Raw genomic sequence first — 23,985 nt, 5'->3', positions numbered from 1 at the left:
TTGGTTAAATTCTTCCCTCCAGAGATTTTGGCTTTGTGAATTTTACTTGAGGCGACGAACAAAGGTTCCTTGTTAAATAGAATTAAAGCGCAGACACATGGATTTCTTATACATCTTCTATCAGTATAACCCATTGCCAAAAAATTTTAATAACACTGATATATCATTAGTTAGATGGGTCAGACAGGCTGGTGCATTCCTTATAGAAGTATATGGGTACGTGGCACAACATCTGGGAGAGTTGTGTAAAGTGCCAAGTTACGGCGATCTAACATTTTTGTAATAAGATAAAAATTATATAAAAATGGGGGACATGAGGGATATGTTTAGTATCTAAACCCATAACATGCAGGTTAGTACAATAGGTTTAGTAGCCAGTATTTCATAAGGTACAAGCTAGAATACCTGGTCCAGTCTTTCCAATTTGACTTTTTTGAAGTCAGTGTTCGGCTTCTTCCTTGAAGGTACATTGTGTCTGTGCTTGTCAGGGCTATACTTGCATCTCCAGTCATCGCTTTGAGCAATTTGTGTTAAGGCAGATGCAGAGACATTATTTTCAGTCTTCATTTCATTTCCACTCTTTAAAAAGATAAAAATGCAATGAAATGAGGCCAGTTATTTTTAGTATGCTCACATTGAGAATGCAATAGCTACACTGATGTTTTTTTAAACCTCCAACGGAGTGGTTCTGCTCAAAAACAATTATAAAATTCCGGACCTTGGGAAAGCTGGGTGTAGACTGATAAACACATTACACTGAGCTTCCTGAACTGTCCAGACAGGACTAATCAACCTGAGCTGAATCACTCATACACAACAGTTGGGGGATGGTGCAGCGATTGATTACTTTTGACTGTCAGGGACAACACAGTGATGACGTATTCTCGTTTTATGCGGGACAGGACAAGGCTGGAGCAGTACATAATTAGGGTAAGAGGAGAAGCGCCGGGGCAGCCAAAGGAGTGGCTCATTCTCGTAATGTTAAAATAGTTTTTTCAGCAAAACCACTCGGTGAAGGGATTAAACAAGATATGTTTGTGCATTAGTGTAGCTACAGCATTCTCAATGTATGTTTGGTTCATAATGCATCAAATCAAATGGTAGATTTCCTTTAACTGAGATGTATTGAAAAGACAAAATTCCTAAGACACATCTGACCAGCAGAAAAGCAGAACAAGAAAAAAAGGCAGGAGCACATTCTACTTGTGGGATAACCCCATTAAAAGGGTCTGTCCCATGAGAGACCGTTATTCCCAATACACAGATTATGGATAATGGCTAAGTGTCTTTAAGGAGACAACCCCTTTGATAAAAAAATCTCTTCCAAACTCATGTATAAAAGAGCAGAGAAGAGACACATTTAGAGGCTGGAGGGGGGAATGACACTACAGATGCCTCCATCTTTGTTTCTGTTATACCTATAAAACATGCTTTTGGTACCACAGTAAATATATTTTAATTGCCCATGTCTTCAGTTTTATAGACCATAGAACCAACAGCCTGGTCTAGAAGAAGAGGTGATCAATATGACATCAAAAGCAAAGCTCTATGTACTATAAAACCAAAAGGTAGTAGTGGCTAGAATCTACCCACCCCTCCTGCCTCTAAAAGTCACTCATCTCAAAATATGACTCTTCTCTGCTAATTTTCTCATGACTTTAAACAATTATATTTGTTCAAAATTTCACATAAAAGCGGAAATTCTAAAAGGACATTTCATACCCTACATGAGTGCTAGTAGTTAAAATGGGGTAAAATCTGGCAAAAGTCCCTTTAAACAATTATTACTGTAAGTAGATGTACAACCTCCTCACCTTGTGCAAACTGGAAATTGATAGTTGATATAGCATATTTAGCTAGGTACATTTGTTATGTATTATGTTATGAGTCATATGCTTGTAAGATATAACCCCATTAAATGAACATTTGTAAAATGTCTTGTTGGATGGAGTTGAGTGTGTGTATGTAAACTATGGTATATCACATCGAGATATAGGTCTATCCATCAATAATTTATACAGGCAAGAAGGAAAATGAAAGGACACTGCTGGATGCACTAATACATACATGTAATTCTGGAGCGTCATCGGATAACATCTGTGTGCCCAAATCTTCCTTATCCCAAGCATCGAGAATCAATGACTTTCGGACCTTTTTAACAGCAGAAACCCGCTAGATAAGAATAGGACAGGTGTTAACCATATTCTGCAGACATTAAAGGGTTATTCCCATCTGGGCATTTACATTTAATTAAATTCATTTGCCTTATGTAAACATTTCTTCAATTGGTTGTTATTAAAAAAATGTTCCTGTGTGAAGATAATTTCTCATAAATGTAGTCATGTTGTCCCTTAGAAACCAGATAGCTTCCTCGGATACGACCATGTCACACTCTGGCAGTGGTGGCCAGAAATGTACTATTGAGTCCTGCCGGACCCCCAGGATTCAGCAATCATTACCACAGGACGGCTGTGCGACATGTAGTAACTCCTGGACATTTCATATACAATAACCTTTTGTTTCTTTGTGCACTCAATCCATCAGAGGTGGCCGTATCCGAGGAAGCAATCTCGTTTCTAAGGGACAACATGGCTACATTTATGAGAAATTATCTTCACACAGGAACATTTTTCTTAAGAGCATCTAATTGAAGAAATGTTTACATGTGGCAGATTAATGAAACTGAACGTGAATGCCCAGATGAGAATACCCCTTTAATGATGAGATCTTAAACAGAAAATTATCTACCAAGGTCCCGTGGGCGCATTTTTGACGGGTTTTCCAACGCTTTAGGGGATCGCGCCAGGGATTGTGTCGCACGCGATTGTTTTGTGTCGCCACTGCGTCAGATTTCACGCAACACAAATCAGGGGGGTGGGCCGACGGATGATCTGACGGATTCGGACAACGTGCGGGATTTAACCCCTTAACGCCGAAGCCACTTTTCACCTTCCTGACACGGCCCATTTTTTCAAATCTGCCCTCTGACACTATAAATGGTTATAACTTTGGAACGCTTTAACATATCCAAGTGATTTTGAAATTGTTTTCTCGTGACACTTTGTACTTCATGTTAGTTAAAAAATTTTGGTGGTATGTTTTGCATTTATTTATGAGAAAATCAGATATTTGGTGAAAATTTGGAAAAATTAGCAATTTTCGAAATTCAAAATTTTCTACTTTTTCCACACATGAGTCATAACACCAAAAAACGTAATAACTAACATTCACCGAATGTCTACTTTATACCTCCGTGGTTTTTTATGCATACTTATTTTTGTAAGATGTTATGGGGCTTTGAACGTCACGTGCAATTTTTCACATTTTCATAAAAAAAGCTAAATCCTGCTATTGAGGGACCTGCTCAGGTTTCAAGTCACTTTGAGAGGCCTAAATAAAGTAAAACCCCATAAATTACTCCATTATAGAAACTACACCCCTCAACGTACGTAAAACAACTTTTATGAAGTTTGTTAACCCTTTAATTGGTTTACAGGGGTTAAAACAAAATCGGATGCAATTTCGAAATTACATTTTATTTGGCTAAATTAATGTGTTTTTCATAAAATGTACAAATTCTCAGTGGATAAAATTCCAAAACGCTCCTCAAAATTTGATCCCCCATCTCTCCCGCGTATAACAATACCCCATATGTGGTGGTAACCTGCTGTATGGGCACACGCCAGGGCATTGAGGGGGGAGCTGCGCCATTCAGAGCAGATTATGCATTGTCACTTTTTAATGGCTATACAATCTTTATTTTTTTGGCAATTTGGACATTTAAGGGCTTATTTTTTGCTGCGCATGCTCAGTGTGTCACAGCCGGGTCCTGCCAGGAGGCACGGACCCGGCACCCGGAAGAAGATCGCGCAGCCCCGGGCACCGGCAGTCCCGGGGCTGCGATCAGAGCAGCGGACCCCCCCGGTAAGCGCCGCGGGGGGGTCCGAATCCTGTTAAATGCCCCTAGCACGCCGCGGTCAGCGCGACCGTGGCGTGTTAGGGGTTAACACCCGCGATCGGAGAAATCTCCGATCGCGGGTGTTAGAGGAGGGTGTCGGCTATAATATATAGCCGACACCCGCAGCTTCTGGCCCCGGCTCCATTCAGGAGCCGGGGCCAGAAGTTTGACGTACTATTACCGCATATTGCGGGAACGCACCTCCCGCCATGCAGTAATAGTACGTCAAATGTCGGGAAGGGGTTAACATTTAAATTGTGTCGCAATACCAAGCACTTGCATGCACCGGGAAGAAGAAGGTGAACTCCGGCGGACCTGAACGGGGAAGCGACAGATGCAGGATCTCTGGCGCAGAATCTTTGTGAATCGCGGCAGCTGTGCAGGATCGTCGGACAACGCACCTCGGAGATCGCACAGGGACGGGTAAATAAATGTGCCCCAATGTGTACATTTACCTGTTTTTCTGCCTTATAATCAATTTCAACATCTTCCTCTTTAACAAATATATCCTTCCCAGTTTCTTGCTTTAGTACCTCACGTATGTCTTCTTCGAGATAAGCAAGAGGCTGTGACTGAAATGATGAAAGATCCCGCTTAGTTTACATCCCAATACTTGAATATATGAAGCAAGAAAAATCTCTTCTTATACAACTATAGCAAAAAGGAAAGCTACAACATCCTAGGAGTCAAACAAATGAGCAAACACATTCCGTGATACTGGGCTGAACTTAATTTTGGATACATAAGCAGACTTCTCACATGACATCTATGGCTGTAACGATTTACTACTGAAGATAGATAAGGGGAAAAAAAAAAAAACAACAGAAGGAGATGGGTGTATTAGATTTTGCCATGCCCAATTTATTTATTTATTTTTTTAACAAGAGAGATAACCCAACACCAGAGATGACTGGCAGTGGAGTATTCCCTTCTGATTGAAAACACATGCACACCGACCAAGCGCGTGCATGGAAGGGGAGGGAATGTATCAGCATGAACATTAATGGAACGAGAATGTGGCAAATAGTTACCTGAAGTGTATGGACACCTGTATATATGATGCTATATTTCGAAGGAGAGGAAGAGGAGAAGATCAAGAGAGGGAAAGTCATTAAGAGATAGAGAACTCCTGTTTTTGTGATGACTAGGGGTCTGATCAGTAATCCCTTTAAGAAGTTATAATTGTACGCAGTCACCAACCTTCATTGGTCCTACATACTTTATGCTCTATTACTAAGGAGAGGAAAGAGATCAGGAGCAAGAGAAGAGACAGAGAGAGAAATGTTTGCGCCTGGTTTCTGTTTTGGGGTCATAGTATAGTATAGAGCAGTGGTGGCGAACCTATGGCACGGGTGCCAGAGGTGGCACTCAAAGCCCTTTCTGTGGGCACCCAGGCCATCACCAGAGGACTCCAGGTATCTTCCTGCAGTCCCAGACATCCCAGGACTTGCTGTGCACAGAGCTATATTAAAGTGAGAACGCTACCTGGGACTTCTGGAGGAGTGGGAAGGTGTGGACAGATCTGGATTATCATTGTAGCTCCTCCTCCGGCCCTGACAATTCTTCCTGTTTATGGGACCCTGGAGGGAAGCTACAGCGATCATCCAAATTTATTCTATTTTCTGCTTTATTGATGTCCTCAGGTGCTGGTATGAATGAAAGCTGTGACAGAGAAGGGAGTATAAATCACAAATTAAATTTCTGTGTTGGCACTTTGCAACAAATAAGTGGGTCTTGGTTGTAGTTTGGGCACTCGGTCTCTAAAAGGTTCGCCATCACTGGTATAGAGTATATAACACAAAGTCACAAACAAATACATACCACAACTTTCAATGGCCCATACTTTTTCTCCTGCGCAGCAAGAGCGTTTTTAAAGGGAGTTGGCGTTCTGGGGGTTCCTAGCAGTGACCTCCTTATTGTAGGAGTACAATATCTGAAGAGAAAAAAATATATAATTATAGGAAATAACACATTATATATGGATTTTTATATTTGATTTCAAAAGAACTTGAATTAATTGCTGCTGTAGGATATTATAAAACACAGACTGAAATTTACAGCTTATGGACAGATTATGCTTTCAGTAGTAGGCAGCAGGGATAGTGGCGTATTATACAAGTCCAGGCTATGGGTAAGGACCTATGGTAATAGGAGCGCACCATACTATAGAACACTACGTCTGCCACATATGCACCACTGATGACACTGCTGTGATAATCCACACACTTGCCAGCAATAAGGAATGGAAATGGCGGCAGGCAGCTTGTGCCAGGTCCTCTTTTGTGAGACAGACATTGTACAAGACTGACGACGTGAGCAGCACATAAAGCGACAGAACTACAATAAAATGTATGTATGTCTAAGAACATGGATATCTGCTTAGTCTTTCAGGACGCCAGGAGGTCCCTTTTATCCGGAGCCTCCAAAACGTTCCAGAAGAGTATGGACATATCGACATGTAACAATGTAAACCACACACAACAAAGAAATAATCAAGCAAATATCTTCATCTCCCAAATGGGTAACTTACCGGGATGCCATCATTCTGGAGATACCCCAATGTATTGTACTGAGAGTGTTGAAGCCTTGACCACTAGTGGTACGAGCCATCGTGCACACAGCATAGAAATGACCACAAACTGCCAACAAGTGACGGTGACAGTTGTAGTACATCCAATGCCACCTGCCAAGTGTCTCATGCCAATGCCGCTCAAGGGGAAAACTGGCAAGTCAGGCTTCAACTGCGGCCTAGTACTGGACAGAAGGATTGCAATATTTGCACAAAATTAAAAGGGGTTGTCCACTTTCAGCAAATAATTGATATGGTTTGTGTTTTGTAAAAGTTATATAGTTTGCTAATATACTTTCTGTATCGATTCCACATGGTTTTCAGCATATTTGCTTGCCGTCCTTTTATAGAAAGCATTTTCGTTTACTTCTAGTGGATAGAAATGTGTCCATGGTGTGTGATGGACACACAGGTGCACAAGCCGTCATTATCACAGAGAGTGATAGAAGTTGTATGATACTACCAGCTTGTGCGCATGCGTGTCTATCACATAACCATAGAGAGATTTCTATGCACTTCGAGTAAACATAAAAGCTTTCTATAGAAGGACAGCAAGCAGTGATGTTGAAAACCGTGAGGAAATGATACATAAAGTGTATTGTATAACTTTTCATTATACAAACCGTATCAATTATTTTCTGAAAGTGGACAACCCCTTTAACACTAAGAATCACATTGTTATCTACCTACCCAATATTCTCTTTTTCCTTCTTAGGAGTGATCTGTTTCCTCAGGGGAGTTGTAAGGATTTTCTGCCCACATATTGGAGTGGAGGTGTATGCTGGATTTTCAAGACTGAAATGTTCTTGAACATTTCCCGACGAAATATTGAGAAACTAGAAATAAAAAAGTGAACCAATCATCTCCAAATATGATTTAATCTAGTTTTATGTGTTCTTTGTACAGGTTGGATTTTTCTTCTTCCAATCCTCCTTTTACACAACTTTGAATGTAGGTAACGTTACTTAGGAAAAAAAATAAAATCGCAACTATAGTTGCTCCGTGTACCAACCTGTGATGGAGAGAATGGAAGTACTTTGACTGGAGTACTTTTGAGAACACCGCTATTACAGTCAAACATTTCATGTCCTTTCAGGTCAGGAGAAGGTCTGATCCGTAATTTCTTCTTCCTCAGTATAGCTGGAGGCGTGCTCAACTTAGACCCAACGGAGGAAACAAATGACACTTTAGTTTCCACATCAGAAGAATCCATGTCAAGTAACTCCAAACTGCAACTTAATGAACAATCCCTTGAACTTTCTTGCTGAACTGGAACAAGCTTTAACGGGTTGACTTTGGCTGGAGTGACCTCGATCGAAGCTTCAAAACTTACGACATCACTCCATGTGGGCTGCTCCTGTTAAGACAGATCCCAAAGTGACGCCATTAAAAATGGTAACGATGCCTCCCATGTGTCACAGTGTAGCCCTAGTTATACCTGCACATAGAAGCTAAAAAGGCCTCTTGCACACAAATAATGCTTTTGGAAATAACAGCTAGCACGCATCCTCATTTATCTCTATGGGCTCATACACACGGATAAAACACAGGGCTAAGGGTCCGTTTACTGAGGGCTGAAATTGCACTCATACTACATCCACTGTACAAGACGCTGTAATGTTTTGAGCATAGTTAACTTGTCTGATTGATCATCATTTATCCGATTGGCTGTACTCACGATTTCGATGTGATCAAACAGTTCATTGAATTCTGGAATGGCTCCAAGAGGGGGTATAACTGCGCTGGATTCCACAGCCAGTATGTCCCTTGGGGAGGTCATCTGGCCGCTCACATTCTTGGAGTCATCCATACTGTAGAATTCACTGTTCTGGTCCTCTAAGCTATTTAGAGTATTGGACATGCTGTCGTCCACAACAATACTCTCAGACCAACTTGACAAACTCCCAGTCTGCTGAAACAGAGATGGATATTAGTTAAAAAAGATAAAATACTGTTTTAACTATGACTAAAGTGCTGTTACTATAATTAATTCACTTAGGGATATTATGTTTTTTGGAGCAATTTAATTATAAACTTTACACACTTTCGAGTACTAGACCAAGTTTTAAGAATCAACTCCACATAAAAAAATTCTGAAAACATTAGATGAAGTGTTAAAAGGGAATCTGTCAGCAGTTTCACTACATTAAACGTGCTTTTAATTCTATAGAAAGCGCTCTGTGCTTAAAGAGTAAATCAATGTATTTTTTTAATCCCAAAAAATTAATATCGCAAGTATTAATCTTTGGAATATACTTAAGTAAACATCTTATCTGTGTCTTGTGTCTGTGTCTGCTCTTTCTCCTTTAGTGAGCAGTGTATCTGATGTCCTGTACTCCTCATATAGTGAGAAAAGGAGACTAAAGATTAACTCTTTTCATACCTAAATATTATTTTCCTTGATAATTTAGCTCTATGAGATTAGACTATCCAAAATTGACTGTAAAGAATCCATCATCCATTTTCTCTAAAAGATCAGTATAGTCAGCAGAAAGAGTTCAATCAGAGAAGAGGAGATGACAAGCAATGCATGCAGAGAGCCCATGGCCCTGCACATGAAAAGCAAATTGTTATTGTAGTTTCGGTAACATGTATTTCTTAGCCATACAACCTGCATCCCAGATTGCCAGCTTTGTTTCCACTGCACTACTTTGTTGTTAGAGGTCTACTGCTGACTGACTCCCTTTCATGTTGACTGACCTCTCATTGTCCTATGAATAAAATCTAACCCACAGACTATATGCTGATGTTAGCAAATGCTTGCAGAACCTGGAGCAAAAATGTGCACCTGGAATAACCGTTTTCCTAATAACCTTACATGTAATTCTTACATGTAAAAATATTTGATCCTGCAGGGCTTTTGTGACCATTGAAAGATGCAAACAGGCGCCAACACTTAAAAGAGTGAACCAAATCTGTCCAATGCAAACAGCAGGCGGATATTCTACCAAATAATTTTACATCTTTATTAAATTTGAAATTGTAATATACAGGACTTATATCAGATTACTTCACAGACTATGAAAGGAGCTACAGATCTACATAACATCAGTTAAGTAATAATTTCCAGTGGTTCAGAGTTGTTCTGCCCAGAAACATTTATCAGCCACCCACTAGGTAACAGGCTGTCCCCCATAATGGCTGTGCACCCGCAACCAGTGCTCTATTCACACACCTCTTAGGGTAATCATGGTCCCTCATTCTAGAGAGTAGACCCTAGAATATCATTGCATGGTCCAATTCAGTTTGGTTAAAAAATTTTAATAAGTCAAGGGTATACTTACAGTAAAAACATGTGTATGGAAATTTATCACGGCTTGTATGCCAGGTTTCTTTTTACCCCCCTTATTCACCACCTCCGTAACAAGGAGCAGGGGTTACATTTAATGTAGCAGGCAGACACGACCCAGTGTAAAGCCATATGTGCCGGTTGATGGGGATGTGCCCAGCACTCCATAATTAAAGGTAATGTATATTCACATGCTCTAAATCTTAAAGAGGACCTGTCAGCCCCCAAAAAGCCCCCATCCAAACATGCCCCCCATAATACTCTCCCCAGCCCCTTTCTGTCTATGCTAAATTGATTCTAATCCATGCTATCATTGCCGGCATCCAGTGTGTGCGTGCGCATGCGCGAGAACTAAAACCCGGGGGAGTGGCGGCCAGAGGATACAGAGCAGTGCCAGGCCCTCATGAATATATCCGACCGCAAGCACGAGGTTACGGTGAGAGGTCACTTCTTCCAGGAAGATTTACCTCAACTTTTCCTAAATACATTAGAATACAATTAGCATATCTAGAAAAGGGCCGGGGAGAGGATTTTGGGGGACATGTTTGGATGGGGGCCTTTTAGGGGCTGAAAGGTCCTCTTTAATTAATTAAGTGCTGCCTACTGGTTTTATTGTATAGTTACAGAAGACTATTGCTCGGATCTTGTGGTTTCCAAACACCAATTACAAAGAGCTTTATTTGCTGTGCTGCTCTAGACCAACTTTACATAGGTTTTATTTATATCTAACTACACTCCCGGGCATAACTTAAGTATTTCAGTTACGGTATATCAAATGACTTCCTATTCACGGGACAGAGGTAACTTTCTGATCGGATGGGAAGGGGAATGCCCACTGTTCTTAAGACAGGGGTTCAGCATACCCCCATTCTCTTTATTAGTGGGGTTCCCAACACAATATACCTACTAGCACACATGTCATATTCCTAATTAGAAAAATTAGGAAAAAAATCACGAAATGTTGGCATGAAATAGTGAGAGGAGGATAGAGAAAGAGTAGAAGAGCCTTCTTACAGACGGCACTCTTTTTCTTCTGACTTCATTCTCAGCTGACATAAGCAGCAATTCAAGTTCCTTTATGCGCTTTTCCTTATCAGGGTCATCCACATCAACAAAGGGCTGCTGAGAGGCATGTAAAAGAACCAGAGAAGAGGGGAAACAACAGTCAAGGAGACAGAAAGAAGAGGATCCACATGGTAGTAGTTTAGGAAAGTGCAGCACAATGAAGGTGACCACTAGATAAAAGCTGGCCTATACTGCACTATAGCATGTGATAGCATATGAACATATCAGTATATGATCATTCCCTTCCCATATGTAGAAAGAGACATGGGAAAAAATCTGATGCATCATAGCAACATGGATGCGCCAAGATCTTGGACTAGTTCAATTAGTTTTATCAAGAGCCTAAACGACTTTGGTATTACATAATCATTTCTCATACACACATCTAAAAAATGACTTAAAGAGAACCTGTCACCAGGGCCCATTATACCTGCAGTGCATAAATGCCTCTCTGCCTTTTCTAAGCATTTGCATTACAGTCTAACTGTTTTTTATAACTTACCTTGCACCCTGACAGAATCCTCTGTGTAGTCCTAGGGGTTGGGCTTTGATTTGGAACAAAAAACAAGATGTGACTTGTCTGTGCTGCAGACTGTTCAGCTCTCAGACCCCACTGTTGTGCTCCTGGACAGCCCCTCCCTCCTGCTCCTTCAGAGAGATCACAGCCTGGTGAGTGGGAGGAGCTGTACAGGAGAACAAATGTGGGGGCCAAGAGTTGAGCAGTCTGCAGCACAGACAAGTCACATGTTGTTTTTTGAAATGCATCCAAACCAAAGCTCAACCCCTGGAACTACACATAGGATTCTGTCAGGATGCCAGGTAAGTTATAACATGCAATAATTTTATAATGCAAATGCTTAGAGAAAGCAGATAGGCAGATTTACAATGCAGCTGTAACGGGCTTTTGCAACCTGTTTTTAGTGAAAATGAGGTCCCTGGTGACAGGTTCCCTTTAAAACTCATCTCTGCCAATAAATAAAATTATTCTTAAAAGTTTTAAGATGGCTTCACAAGAACAGACATAACCAAAAAGCAGCTAAGATTTATGTACATCTAAAAGTCTATCATATCTGCGTTACAACATAAAAAAGCTCTATAAATCTCCAGGTCTTATCTGTACAGTGAACTTTACCTGAATAAAGGCATAAGAGTTCTGAGCACTTTCATCAGACGACACGTAATGGTATCCGGGAATCTGAGGACACAGAACAAACAAAGCACTTCACTTTAGACACAGTACAATAAATCACTGAACAAACGTGTCATGCCTTGATTTTGCCTGCAGTATTGTCAAGTACTCCTCTTTTTTAGTAACTAATTAATATGCATCTCACAAGCCTGACCTCAACCAAGGACCCCTCCAAAGCCCTTAGTATTCTACCATCATTGCCAGCCCCCTCTTGTCACATCTCAAAGTATCTACTGCTTAATAGTATACGGATGGTTCACTCATGGCAGATTTACTGCAGTTTGCCACTGACAATATCTCAGTGTATAAGATTTACACTGGCACAAAAGGGGTGAACTTCTTTACCACACACTCCATAGAAATAAGGGCAGAAATTCACGTGCAGTGCAATGGAAATTCAATTTTCAGATCTTACCCTTTACAATACATGATACAGAACCTGTTGATGATACAGCTCCTTATGGTCCTGTGGTTTAGTGTCCCAAATCACCCTATATGGGTTCTGTCTGTTGGCGCAATTAAAAAAACCAACAAAATGTTAATACTTACCAGAGTCCAATAAGGTCTCCGGGCCGAGGTGAGTAAAATGGTTTGGTTTTTTGAATGAAGTCACAGACAGGAATTATATAGGGCAATTTGAGACACTAAACCACTCACAGGTCCTCATGGACCAGTGGTTTAGTGTCCCAAATCAACCCAACAGGTTTCCTTTAAAAACCTCATCCAAGCCTAATAATCTGTTGTAGAGAAATGCACTAACCATTATGCCATTTCCAAGATATCCCCATTATATTCTATATGATAATCAAGCACTACTATTCCCACCTACTTCACTTCCCTCTTCTTTCAGTATAGCCCATGCATCTCTCAAGGCAAATCTCCTGCTAATCTGACAGAGGGAAGTGGTCCAGGCAGGAATAGCAGTACTTCCGGTAACACCATGGTTGAACCAATTGCCTTATTAGCATATGGATTGAAATGGGAATTTCTCAGAAACAGCAAAATGGCCAGAAATAATAAACCTAGTTAAACCTGCAACCTACAGCCAACAGATTCAATGATTAGGCACTGCACGCAGATCACTCCATGCCGAATGCAGGAACCCTAATGATAGTACTGGAGGAACCGAATTTGAGAGCAGGTGGTACTGGCAGGCCAGGGAAGAGGGGTTGGATGTTTAGGGCAATGTTTTTTTCCTTACTTGTGCCTCATATGTTCATAGCTCCCCAACATTCATCCTCTTTACCTTGGGGCTCCTCTAGGTCTCCATGTCCTCTAGATTTATTTACGTAGCCAAAAACCCTCTTTGTATCTCAAGCCATTTTTCCCCAATTTCCCCATATGAAGACTATTATGCTGGACACTTCACCATCTGGTTTCCCTATTCTCCTGCACTCAGGCCGTTCACTTATAAGTGACCCTTATATTTGCTTCTATGCAATAAACTATAGTATGTTACAAACTGGGCCTCTGTCAGGTCATTATCCTGAATTTTTTTTCCAAATGCATAAGAAGAGAAAAGATGAAGATCCAGCAGTGAAATACTCTTAAAAACAAGTTAAAGAAAGGGAAACAATAGAGAACAGATGGAGTGTGAACAAGAACGGGGAAAGTCATGTCAAAGAGAACAAAAGAATTCTAAATGAGAAGTGGGTGGTCAACAAAACAGCGGAGACTTGGAGGAGAATAATCATGAAATACACATACACTCATCTAGAGAGAGATCTCGTCAAGTAATAACTAATCCAAACTTAGAGAGTTTTAAGAGGGATGTTTCGAAAAATAGTATATTGGACTGAAGAGAACACACATGGACCAGAGACATCGTCCCTAGAGAGACAGAGATGTAGAAAGACAGAGCAGCTGAACAAAATGGGTGATTCTTCGGGGATGACAGTGATGGATGCCTGTATGAAGTAGTAGTGCAGAATGCCATATGGAGAGAGGAGCCTAGGGTGGAGGTCAACTACAAAGAGCAGGCCGCAAGAATGGAGAGGAGAGGACTGTGGAGACAAGTGATGAAGGCATCTTCATTGACTCGCTAAGGATACAAGGGCATCATGGATTCCTAGCGTAGAAAGCTCAGCTCTGAATAGATACCTCCACATTGTGGAAGTTAAAGGTGCACCTTTCTAGATGCAGAAGGTAAACCCATAGTATAAGAGAGAACATTTACTTGAGACTGGACTGGCACATAGTACATGTTGTGTGCCTGCAGATGAGCAATTGCAGCACATGCTTTATGATGGTGCCTTGGAGGGTTTTCCTTGTCTGTTAAATCCTGCAAATATCCCTCTTGTTCCACTTTGCGTTTCATGGTAGAATTCCAATGGTTCTTTATAGAATTATCCGTCCTAGAAATAAAAACAATTATTACTGTATAAGCATTACAAGCTCTAGATCAATTTTGTCCAGATTTGTATTTGGAAGATTCTGCAGCATCTTTTTTTTTTTTTTTTTACAATTGTGTTTTATAGTTCACTGAATCAAGCAAAAAAAAACAGGCATTTTTGACCCTTTCAACAGCACATCTGTCTGTAGCTGGGTGGATTATTGGACATTTATAGAAAGTTATATTTTAATATAGTTAAAAGAATTGCACACCTTCTAGAAATTCATACGAGTACTACAGCTGTAAGAATAGGGAAAATATAGTTCTCAGCCAAGCTATCGATGCCAGAGTGACGGTATTTATCAATGTGTAATTGTACTTAAACCCTATAGAGCTTACTTTATAGAAATATGTAGTAAAGAAACATAAATATTATAGAAATATAGAAATATTTAAACTAAATAAAATAAATACCTTCCTGGGAGTAGTTTTGCAATTTCAGCCCACCGGTTTCCAAGTCGATTATGGGCATCGTAGATAATGCGATCTTCTTCTAATGTCCAAGAAGACTTTTTTACTTCTGGGTTTAAGTGATTGTGCCATCGCTCTCTGCACTGTTTGCCAATTCTCCCTTTCAGATGCTTGGCAATGAGAGACCATCTTTTTGGACCATATTTCTGGACTAATTCAATCACCTGATAACAAACATGAAGAGAGAGGTTATCACACTTTCTAACCACTTTTAGCCATAATAAGAATGATTAAAAAAAAATAATAATAATAATCTTTATATAGTGTTATAATATTCCATAGAGTTTTAAAAATCATATACAAATATAATATTACATTACAGAGTACAAACATTCATATGGAACAATAAGAGTGAGAGCCCTGCTCACAAGAGCTTACAGTCTATGAGGATGAGGGGGGGGGGACACAAGAGCTTACAGTCTATGAGGATGTAGGGGGTGACACACGACCTTACAGTTGATGAGGGAGTGACACAAGAGCTTACAGTCTATGAGGATGAAGTGGGTGACACAAGAGGTATAAGAGCATGTATAATGGGCCAGCCATTCTTTATAAGGGAACACAATAAAATATCCATGTTTTAGAACATATATACATTGTTTGCCTGGGAAAACTCCATGAAAATACATGAAAGTGGTTTTTACATCCAAACATTGATGGCCTATAATTAGGATAGCACATCATTTTCAGATAAGGTAAAGTCCAGCACCCACATCTTTAATTCATCATCTGACACTGCTAGGAGTCAAATGTGAGATTTCTGTCTGGATTGTATATGCTAATAGTGTATTTTCAATGATATAGGACTGCACTTGGTATGATGTCAGAGCTAAGTTGGGTGCTCTGGCCCAAACAATGTCCTCCTTCTGCTGTCCTCCACTCTCAGAGAATGTAGACAGAGTGACTACAGTGTTCCCTCTCATCACCGTCCAATATGTATAGTTTACTTAATAGTGATTTTTTATGGAAATCTAAGACACTTGTGGGAGAGTCTACCAGGTTCATACAATAAGTAATCCTTACCGATGTCTTACTGCTTAGATGATGCACTCATTGGTGACTAAACATCCAAGTCCCAGTTCACATCCATGTTCGGTCTTCAGTTATTTCGCACTAGTACCAGGAGGGATCCAACACACAGAACAGGTGCAAGACTTCTGGCTTATCGCTGTGCAAACACTAGGAAGACTCACACCTATTCTGTATGTTGGTTTTGGCACAAAATTACCAAATGAAAATAACTGAGGACCTAATGAAAGTGTGAACTAATCCCAAGCGGTTAAATAGAATCAGTTATCCCAAATCCCAGAAAACCAGGACAAAGTGTATCATCTGAGCCTCTGCTACTGATATTGCGGGCACTGCTGTACCCACAAAAACAGTGCTAAGGGGGGATTTTTTTTTTAAACTGGACACATTGCGGCACATTAACTTACCCGGTCCTGTCGCGATCCCCGATCCGGACAGTGCAACGAAGATGAAGTCCAGCGCGATTCACCAACATTGTGTGCCCGAGATCCTGCAAGCGTCGCTTCCCAGCTGAGGTCTGCCGGAGTTCACCTTCTTCTTTCTGGTGTATGTGAGTGCATGGCTTGCAACACAATTTGCAATGTTAAATCCCGCACGTTGTCTGAATCCGTCAGATTGTCCAATGGCCAACCGCGATTTGTGTCGCATGAAAGCCGGCAACGATGCGCCAAATCCGATCGCGTGCGCCAAAAACACCTTCTAAATGCGGCGCAACACGGAAATCTTTGGGAAACCTGACGAAAATGCAGTCCGCGGACCCATAGTAAATGAGCCCCATTGTGGGCCAGTTGTGATACTCCCCCCCCCCCCCCTCAACCAGCACATCAGATATACAAAGGGACTCCGGTTCTGATCATGTGCCCTGGTGATTTCTAATCCACATCCTGCTTGGTACTAAATTCTGCTATAGCCTGCACCCGATTCCATCATAATCTATAACAAATGTGGGTGCCCACCTAACTCCCCACTCCCTGCCCACTTGCCATGGATGTGGGCATCTCCGAGCCATAATAAATGCCCCACTGTGAATAAGTTTGTTATTGGCAGATTGCTCATGACAGATTTATACATTACAGAACCTTTATGTGGTTAATAACATGTAACCCAAAAATAAACAATAAAATATTGTCAAACACAATATCAAAGAGAAATTACCCTTTGATCTTCTTCCTTGGTCCACGGTCCCTTCACAAGTTCAGGATTCAAAACCTTCTGCCATCGATGCTGACACTGAATATCTGACCGGTTCTATGAAAAGCAGTAATAAAAAGCCGTAAATGTAGATACATAACCACAAAATTACACCGAAATAAGACTATTTTAACTCTCGTTCAATCTGGTCTTATATCTTTTGTACTTCATTTTTTCTCATCTTATATAATGAATGTTAACCCCTTATTGAATGTACAGATGCATGGCACAAATGGTGCTGTATAAATAAATAATAATAAACCCTTTACATTATTAGGGGTATCCCCCAGAAACAGCACTAATCCCATGGAAACCCCCACAAATGAACGCTGACGATTTACTGCTATGTAGGAATAGGAATAGGTGACATTTATGACATTACACCTGAACAGCAATTGTCTTGGAGTCTCTGCGTAAGCTTTGGCTATGGCTAAACGCTTGGTAGTTGGCACAAAGATATCAGTGTTTGTCATTACAATATCCACTGTGAACCTGCGATACAAGATAAGATGTCCACACGTGGTCCAGTTTTTAGGACAAACACAGAAACCGCCAAGTATTATAATACTGCAAAAGTGGATTTTACAAAAGTAAAATTCTCTTTTTTCATAGGGCCCCAATGCCAATTCCGTACCTGACCCATCATATCATGTATTTTCTCATATATAGAGGAGACATTTTAAAAGCCTCTAGTGTTTAATTGCAACTCCCTTAAAGGCAAATAATTGAGATTGTTTGTATAAGGAAAAGTTGGACAATTTTCCAATATACTTGCTGTATCAATTCCTCACCGTTTTCTAGATCTCCGTTTGCAGTCCTTCTATAGAAAGAAGTGGATATAATCTGTCCATGGTGAGGTGATGGACGCGCCGGTGTTATTATCACAAAACTTCTATTACTCTCATTACACAAATAATATCAATTATTTACTGAAAGTGACCAACCGCTTTAAGCATTCCCTGTGTTATACAATACCAGAAAACCTGTCCTATGCCCAATAAGTTATTAGACGACGGTTGATTTACAGGAAACTTACCATAAAATGACAGGCAATAAGAGACCAGTCAACGGTCCCATTCTGTTCAACTAGTTTCTTTAATTTTTCATCCTAAAAAAAAAATGTTTTTAAGGAACACTAAAGACTTCAGAAGGAGATGCAATAGTAATATAAAGAGAACATGTAAACTGTACCTCTTCTTTTGACCATTTGACTCTATTCCAGACTTTCTTTGCAGATTTCTGCACTGGAACCTCATAGTCATGGTCAGCGTAATGAAGATCCTCGTCTTCGTCCTCACTGGGGGCAGAGAAGAGATTGTGTGAGAATATAGTTTATGAAGGGATATCATTGGCATATATCTTGGGCCGGCTGCAGGAAGGAGCTCAGCAGAGGATAACCTTTACTTATACAGAAGGAAGAAAAGATCTAGATGGGAGAATAAGTCCAGCAGCCTCGTGTCTTATCCAAAGAGGGGGCAAACAAAAACAAAAGTTGGGTGTAGAGTTGGGATGATGTGTGCATACAACATGATGGGAGTTCAGGTGAACTCTGACCTGCAGATCAGATCCCATCCACCTGGACTGCAATTACTCAGTTGGGCCACTACACAGAAAGCAGAGCCGTCTACCTCCCAGTTATAATAGCTATAGGCCTGATACTGTGTTAAAAGAAATGCCATTTTGAACCCTCGTAAACTTCGTCTCTTGAAGTGGTCTACATTCATGAAACTGAATTTACAACCCCAATAAAATTTATTTTCATGTTTAACTTAGCCAGAACTTACTACAGACATTAAAAATGAGTGTCCCCCATCTCAGCATTATGTAGGTCACTTCATCAGTTCTCCAGACCTTGCAGGTTCCCTGTAATCTGCCCATTTAGAGAAGTGTCTGCTTTGTTACAAATGAGCACTGATGAATATGGTGGTATGGCTGCATCTTCTTACATGGTGATGTCAATTATTGAATGAAGCTCTGATTCTGGGCAGTGTATAAAGAAATAAGTGGGCACGCCAGCAGGCACTACCACGCCCCTGGTACAAAGCTAAAGTAATTTGCATTAAACAAAAAAGCAGGAATTTCTCAAAAACGACAGGTTGTTTTCAGACAGGTAGGGTAGGTCTGGAAAGCTTGTAGTGCCCTTCCCAATGCGGTTTTCAGGTATTGACTCCTTTTAACACACAGTACAGACGGGCCCCTACTTAAGGACACCTGACTTACAAATGACCCCTAGTTACAGAAGGACCTCTCTGCCCCCTGTGACCTCTGGTGAAGCTCTCTGGATGCTATTACTTTAGTCCCAGACTGCAATGATCACCTGTAAGGTGTCTTTATTGATAATCCTTGGTCCCATTACAGCAAAAAATGTTAAAAATACAATTGTCATGGGCACCAAAAAATTTTCGTCCGGAGCTACAATTATAAAATATACAGTTCCGACTTGCATACAAACTCAACTTAAGTACAAACCCAAGGAACCTATCTTGTACGTAACCTTGCGACTGCCTGTATACTATATCCCATAGTCTCTCTGCTTAGTTTTATTGGAATAATACTGAATTCTCAGTCGCAGGTTTTGTACTTCTAGCACAGAAGATGTTGATACTTGATGCACACAACTGGCTCACAAGGCAAGAGTTAATACCTTTGCAATTATGCAACACAAGCGTCTCTGTCACTCCATGGGTTTATCCAATAAAGAGGGAGTCACATTTTCCAGAGTGCATTCCTACGCTGTGAAGCCAAGGGCTGGGCGGCTGGGATTGTGGAGATGCCATGAGCAGGAAAGCAGCAGCTTATTTTCATTATAAATTACAGAGACTCACAAAGTAATGCAGTACGGCACATACAGGTCTTCATTTTAAACACAAGTTTGCGAATATTTTGGAAACCAAAACTTTTTGTTGACACCGGGAAAAAAAACCCCGCACATTCGCAGAAATGGATGGGTCATACTTATTCATCACCCCGGTACAGATCCCATAAAATAAAACCCAGGTGGATTCTCCCCGGCCCGCTTTATAATGCTGCATCCTGTACAGTCCACCTCTTAGTGCAGACGTGAATGTCCTGGGCCTGGGCGCAGGGCTGTACAAGCATCCTGGATACACACATGAATTATACATAATAGAGGGGTTATGTTACACTGGGGTTTCTGCGGACTGCCTGCTAGTCTGAAAACAAGCCCAGAAGGATGTGCGTTATGATGGGTTATTGAAAGTGTGGTCAGCGAGCCAAATTACTTTTCTACCGCTCATAATCTGGATTAGAATAAATCTAAATCCAATTATATATACCTGAGCAACAACTAATGAAAGTGACGGGGGACTATTGATACTTATTCCATCAGCAGCAGATTGATTTTTACCGTCTAGGATTCATAGTAACCACTAATGACTTTACTAAATTTCTAATATATGTATAGGTTTGTATGTACTGAGCACAAAATTCTCAAATCTCAAAACCAAAATCTGTAGTCTGCAGCAAAATGCAGTTTATTCTAATCACATGCATCATTTACATGTGTATCTTCTTAGCTCTGTTCCCTGACATTGATTATGTGGTGTCATCGGCACTCCCATAAGGAGTGAACACTCAATTCTTGAAATTAACCTGTCACCTTGAAAACCCAGAGCAATCTGCAGGCAGAGCAGGAGTGAGCAGATTATAATTCCATTTATATTGGACCTGTATATTATACACTTATCGCTTTGCTCTTTCAATGATTAGAAGTCATGGAGCTGGTCTTATCAGCGATTGACAGCTCTCTGTCTAAGAGACATCAAAAGGGAGCCAAACTGCAATATTTAGATTAATGGGTCCCTAAATTTATATGGGTGGTTCTTGGTATGCAGCCATTCAAGCCTACTGAAAGGAGTAAGGGCAGTACTGTACATGTGTTGACCATGACCCTAGGCGCCCAAGGCTCACTAGTCCGATAGCAGAAAAGATACTCTAGGAATAATTGTTGACTATATTGACAGTGTTCATTTACATCTATTAGAGTCACAAAAAATTTGAAGAGACACAAACAATATGGAGAACCTGGGTTCTGGTAGGCACGAGTCCTATACTTCGAGGTACAAATGCTCCTATAATTCTGGACACTGTGGAGTACATGCCTTGACTGATCAAATCTTCTTTGGCAACACAGAGAAAACCTACTCACGGTCGTCTTTTAATGTTTGAATTTTTATTTATTTATTTTTATTCAGTTATTTATTATTGACATTTAATTATTTTTATTTATTTATTACTGACATATTCTAAGAATAATAGGACCTATTATTACAGGGTATTAATTAGGCCTTCTCTATAGATCATACACATAACACTTTTCTTTTCTTCCTGCCTTCTTATTACCTATGTGTGACATTTTGTACTGCTTACTTTTCTTCAAGGAATAGGCGAAACTAACAGAAACTAATGTGCATTTCTATACATCAATGGTCATCCCTGGCAGCCTAATATTGCACAGGCTTTTCCACCCACAGCAAATGGGTAAAGAGATACAATAACATTGGGGTCAGCACCGGCATGTGAACTACATAAACAAGCTGTAGCCCCCTTATACCTTCCTAAATTCAGCAAATATTTCAATATTCATTACAGACGGAGATAAAAGTCCCCAGGTACAAAAAGACAACATAGAAACCAACTGCAAGGAAAACTGTAATTGATCTGTACCACAGTAATGGAGGGTTAGATTATCTAGGAGATACAATGCCCTCATTGTGCGTGGCACTGCTGCCAGCTTAGTTACCATTGCCTCTGAATATGTTTCATTCTACTTCAGCCAAAGGTTCTTATTTACAAGGACATAAAATAATTTGCATTAAAAACAATATTTCCTTACAGCTGTTGAACTGAGCAGTAGAGCATCAAAATGAGGAACTAATATAACTACATTCCCCCATGTATATAAACCGGGGGTCCGGCAGGTGGTCCAGACCCAGGACTCTTACAGCAAAGATTCCACAATACATAGTGCACCATGCACCTATCCTATGCATGTATCACACTGCGCCTCTGCTAGATGGATGAGCCAAATGACAAAGGCAACACTGCAGGGAAGGACAAGGACTGCACGCAGCAGGTGGCTGACAGCAAGATGTATTTATGTCCCTCCGGGGGTTAATGGGGACTGTTCATGGGCAGATGTTAGACATGATGGACAAGATAGAGAGAGACGATACACAGAAATAAATATAAAGCAGATAAATTGCGATGGAAATTATACAAAAAATAATAATATAAATACAATACATAGAAAGCTAGATAATTATAGATAGATATTATACTTGATGAAGATAGATAATATGACATATGAGATGAGATAATTGATAAATAGTTGGATATTCTACCTTAGATTGTTATATAGTATATACTGGAGATATATCTATCTATATCTCTGTCTCTCTATATCTATCTATATATCTACATATAACGAAATATAAATATAAAGATATAATACATCATATATTTATATAGATAAATAGATTTTATACTTTACATAGATGGGAATATATTATACACAAGATAAATCTATATACATCTTTATATTATATATATATATTTTACCTATAAAATAGATAGATTCAACATATTGTACAATAGATAACACTATACTTGAGATGATAGATAATATATAGGAGTTGCAGACATTATATAAGCATTTACATAATGTATATAATATTATGTATGTGGTATATAGATGACGTGGATACAGTAGATTCTAAAACTATGTAATAAATAGATATTATACATGAAATAGGAGTATACATTTTCTGACAGGCGTTATACCTGTATACATGCAGCTGCTGTATATGTATATATACATACATATATTTATACACACTGTGTACAACATTGGCACAGCAGAGGGCTCTGCCATGTCCTGATGTGGCAGTGCCAGTTGTGAATGGCACCTGATTATGCCCTGTGCCCTCTCCTTACATTTCCCGCTGCCATGGCCGCACTACTAGACCCAGCATAGCCCCTGTGTGTGCTCCGCAGCTTCCTGTGTCACCGGGTGAATGTGGGCAGTGCCCTCGGTCCTGATGGCCGGTGCCGCTTCTTACCTGCGGGCTCGGGCGGCCATACCGCGCTGTGTATCCAGTATTACAGAGAGACTCTACCAAAAAGCTGCGCGACAGGTGCCAGGCAGGGCACAGGCGACATTTCAGGGCTCCCGTCCCCCCGCAGCTGCCCCTCCTCGTCTCGGTGGCCGAGCTATTAGAAAGTACGCACGATGTCAACGGCTGCGTCTCGATCTCCCCTGCCCCGAGCCCTGAGCGGCTGCTCCCGGGACACACGCTCTGCAGCGCCGCTGACAGGGGGCGTGGCCTGCCAGGCGACCGAGCGCTTTGGGCCAATGGAAAGTGAGATGGAAAGGGGCGGTACCAATAGATACATAGGGGGAGGAGAGAAGGTATATAAAATAGGGCGGGGCTTAGGCGCTTGAATCCTGCTCTTTTCCCGCGTTGCCCTTATCTGCTCTGTGTGGAGCAGGAGACGCGGCAGAGCGTGCGCGGAGCGGCCGCCGGGATACAGGAGGCTACGCTGCAGTGTACCGGGGCGGGTATACGGGCTGACATGCCCGGGGGGCGCTCATCGCACGGCTCGAGTGCAGGGGCGAGCGCGGGACCCCTATTTCAATAAAGGACCCGGCTGGATGAAGGGCACGTGACTAGTGGGCGGGGCCGGCTGTCAGATGGAGTGGGCGGGGCTGATGATCGCAGTTGTCTGTCAGTCCTGCGGGTTTTCTATGACCCGTAGAGGCCACTGGAGGCGCCACGTCTACAAGTGTCAGAGACACCTTCTATACAGGCCG

At 41.0% G+C, this 23,985-nt stretch overlaps 1 protein-coding gene across 10 annotated transcripts in view; it reads right to left on the bottom strand.

The window, feature by feature from the left end:
• Positions 1-23,490, bottom strand: part of MYBL1 (MYB proto-oncogene like 1) — a 29,492-nt gene extending 6,002 nt beyond the window's left edge. Inside the window, exons 1-15 of one of the 10 annotated variants that reach the window (XM_072151793.1) lie at positions 23,234-23,490; positions 18,345-18,450; positions 18,190-18,261; positions 17,118-17,210; positions 14,877-15,097; positions 14,247-14,424; positions 12,014-12,076; positions 10,831-10,938; positions 8,206-8,439; positions 7,540-7,884; positions 7,218-7,363; positions 5,780-5,891; positions 4,414-4,530; positions 2,068-2,172; positions 406-579 (exon numbers count right to left, since the gene is read on the bottom strand). In XM_072151793.1, the coding sequence (XP_072007894.1) occupies positions 406-579; positions 2,068-2,172; positions 4,414-4,530; positions 5,780-5,891; positions 7,218-7,363; positions 7,540-7,884; positions 8,206-8,439; positions 10,831-10,938; positions 12,014-12,076; positions 14,247-14,424; positions 14,877-15,097; positions 17,118-17,210; positions 18,190-18,261; positions 18,345-18,450; positions 23,234-23,253 (2,094 nt within the window). In that variant the 5' untranslated portion in view covers positions 23,254-23,490. Of the gene's footprint in view, positions 1-405; positions 580-2,067; positions 2,173-4,413; positions 4,531-5,779; positions 5,892-7,217; positions 7,364-7,539; positions 7,885-8,205; positions 8,440-10,830; positions 10,939-12,013; positions 12,077-14,246; positions 14,425-14,876; positions 15,098-17,117; positions 17,211-18,189; positions 18,262-18,344; positions 18,451-23,108; positions 23,201-23,233 lie in introns of those variants that run through there. The other 9 variants (XM_072151794.1, XM_072151789.1, XM_072151790.1 and 6 more) reach the window with 9 other exon arrangements.
• Positions 23,491-23,985: the final 495 nt, after the last annotated feature.

This window comes from Engystomops pustulosus, chromosome 5, assembly GCF_040894005.1.
Source record: "Engystomops pustulosus chromosome 5, aEngPut4.maternal, whole genome shotgun sequence".
In the NCBI taxonomy this organism is placed as follows: domain Eukaryota; kingdom Metazoa; phylum Chordata; class Amphibia; order Anura; family Leptodactylidae; genus Engystomops; species Engystomops pustulosus.
This window is presented reverse-complemented; position numbering and strand designations above follow the sequence as displayed.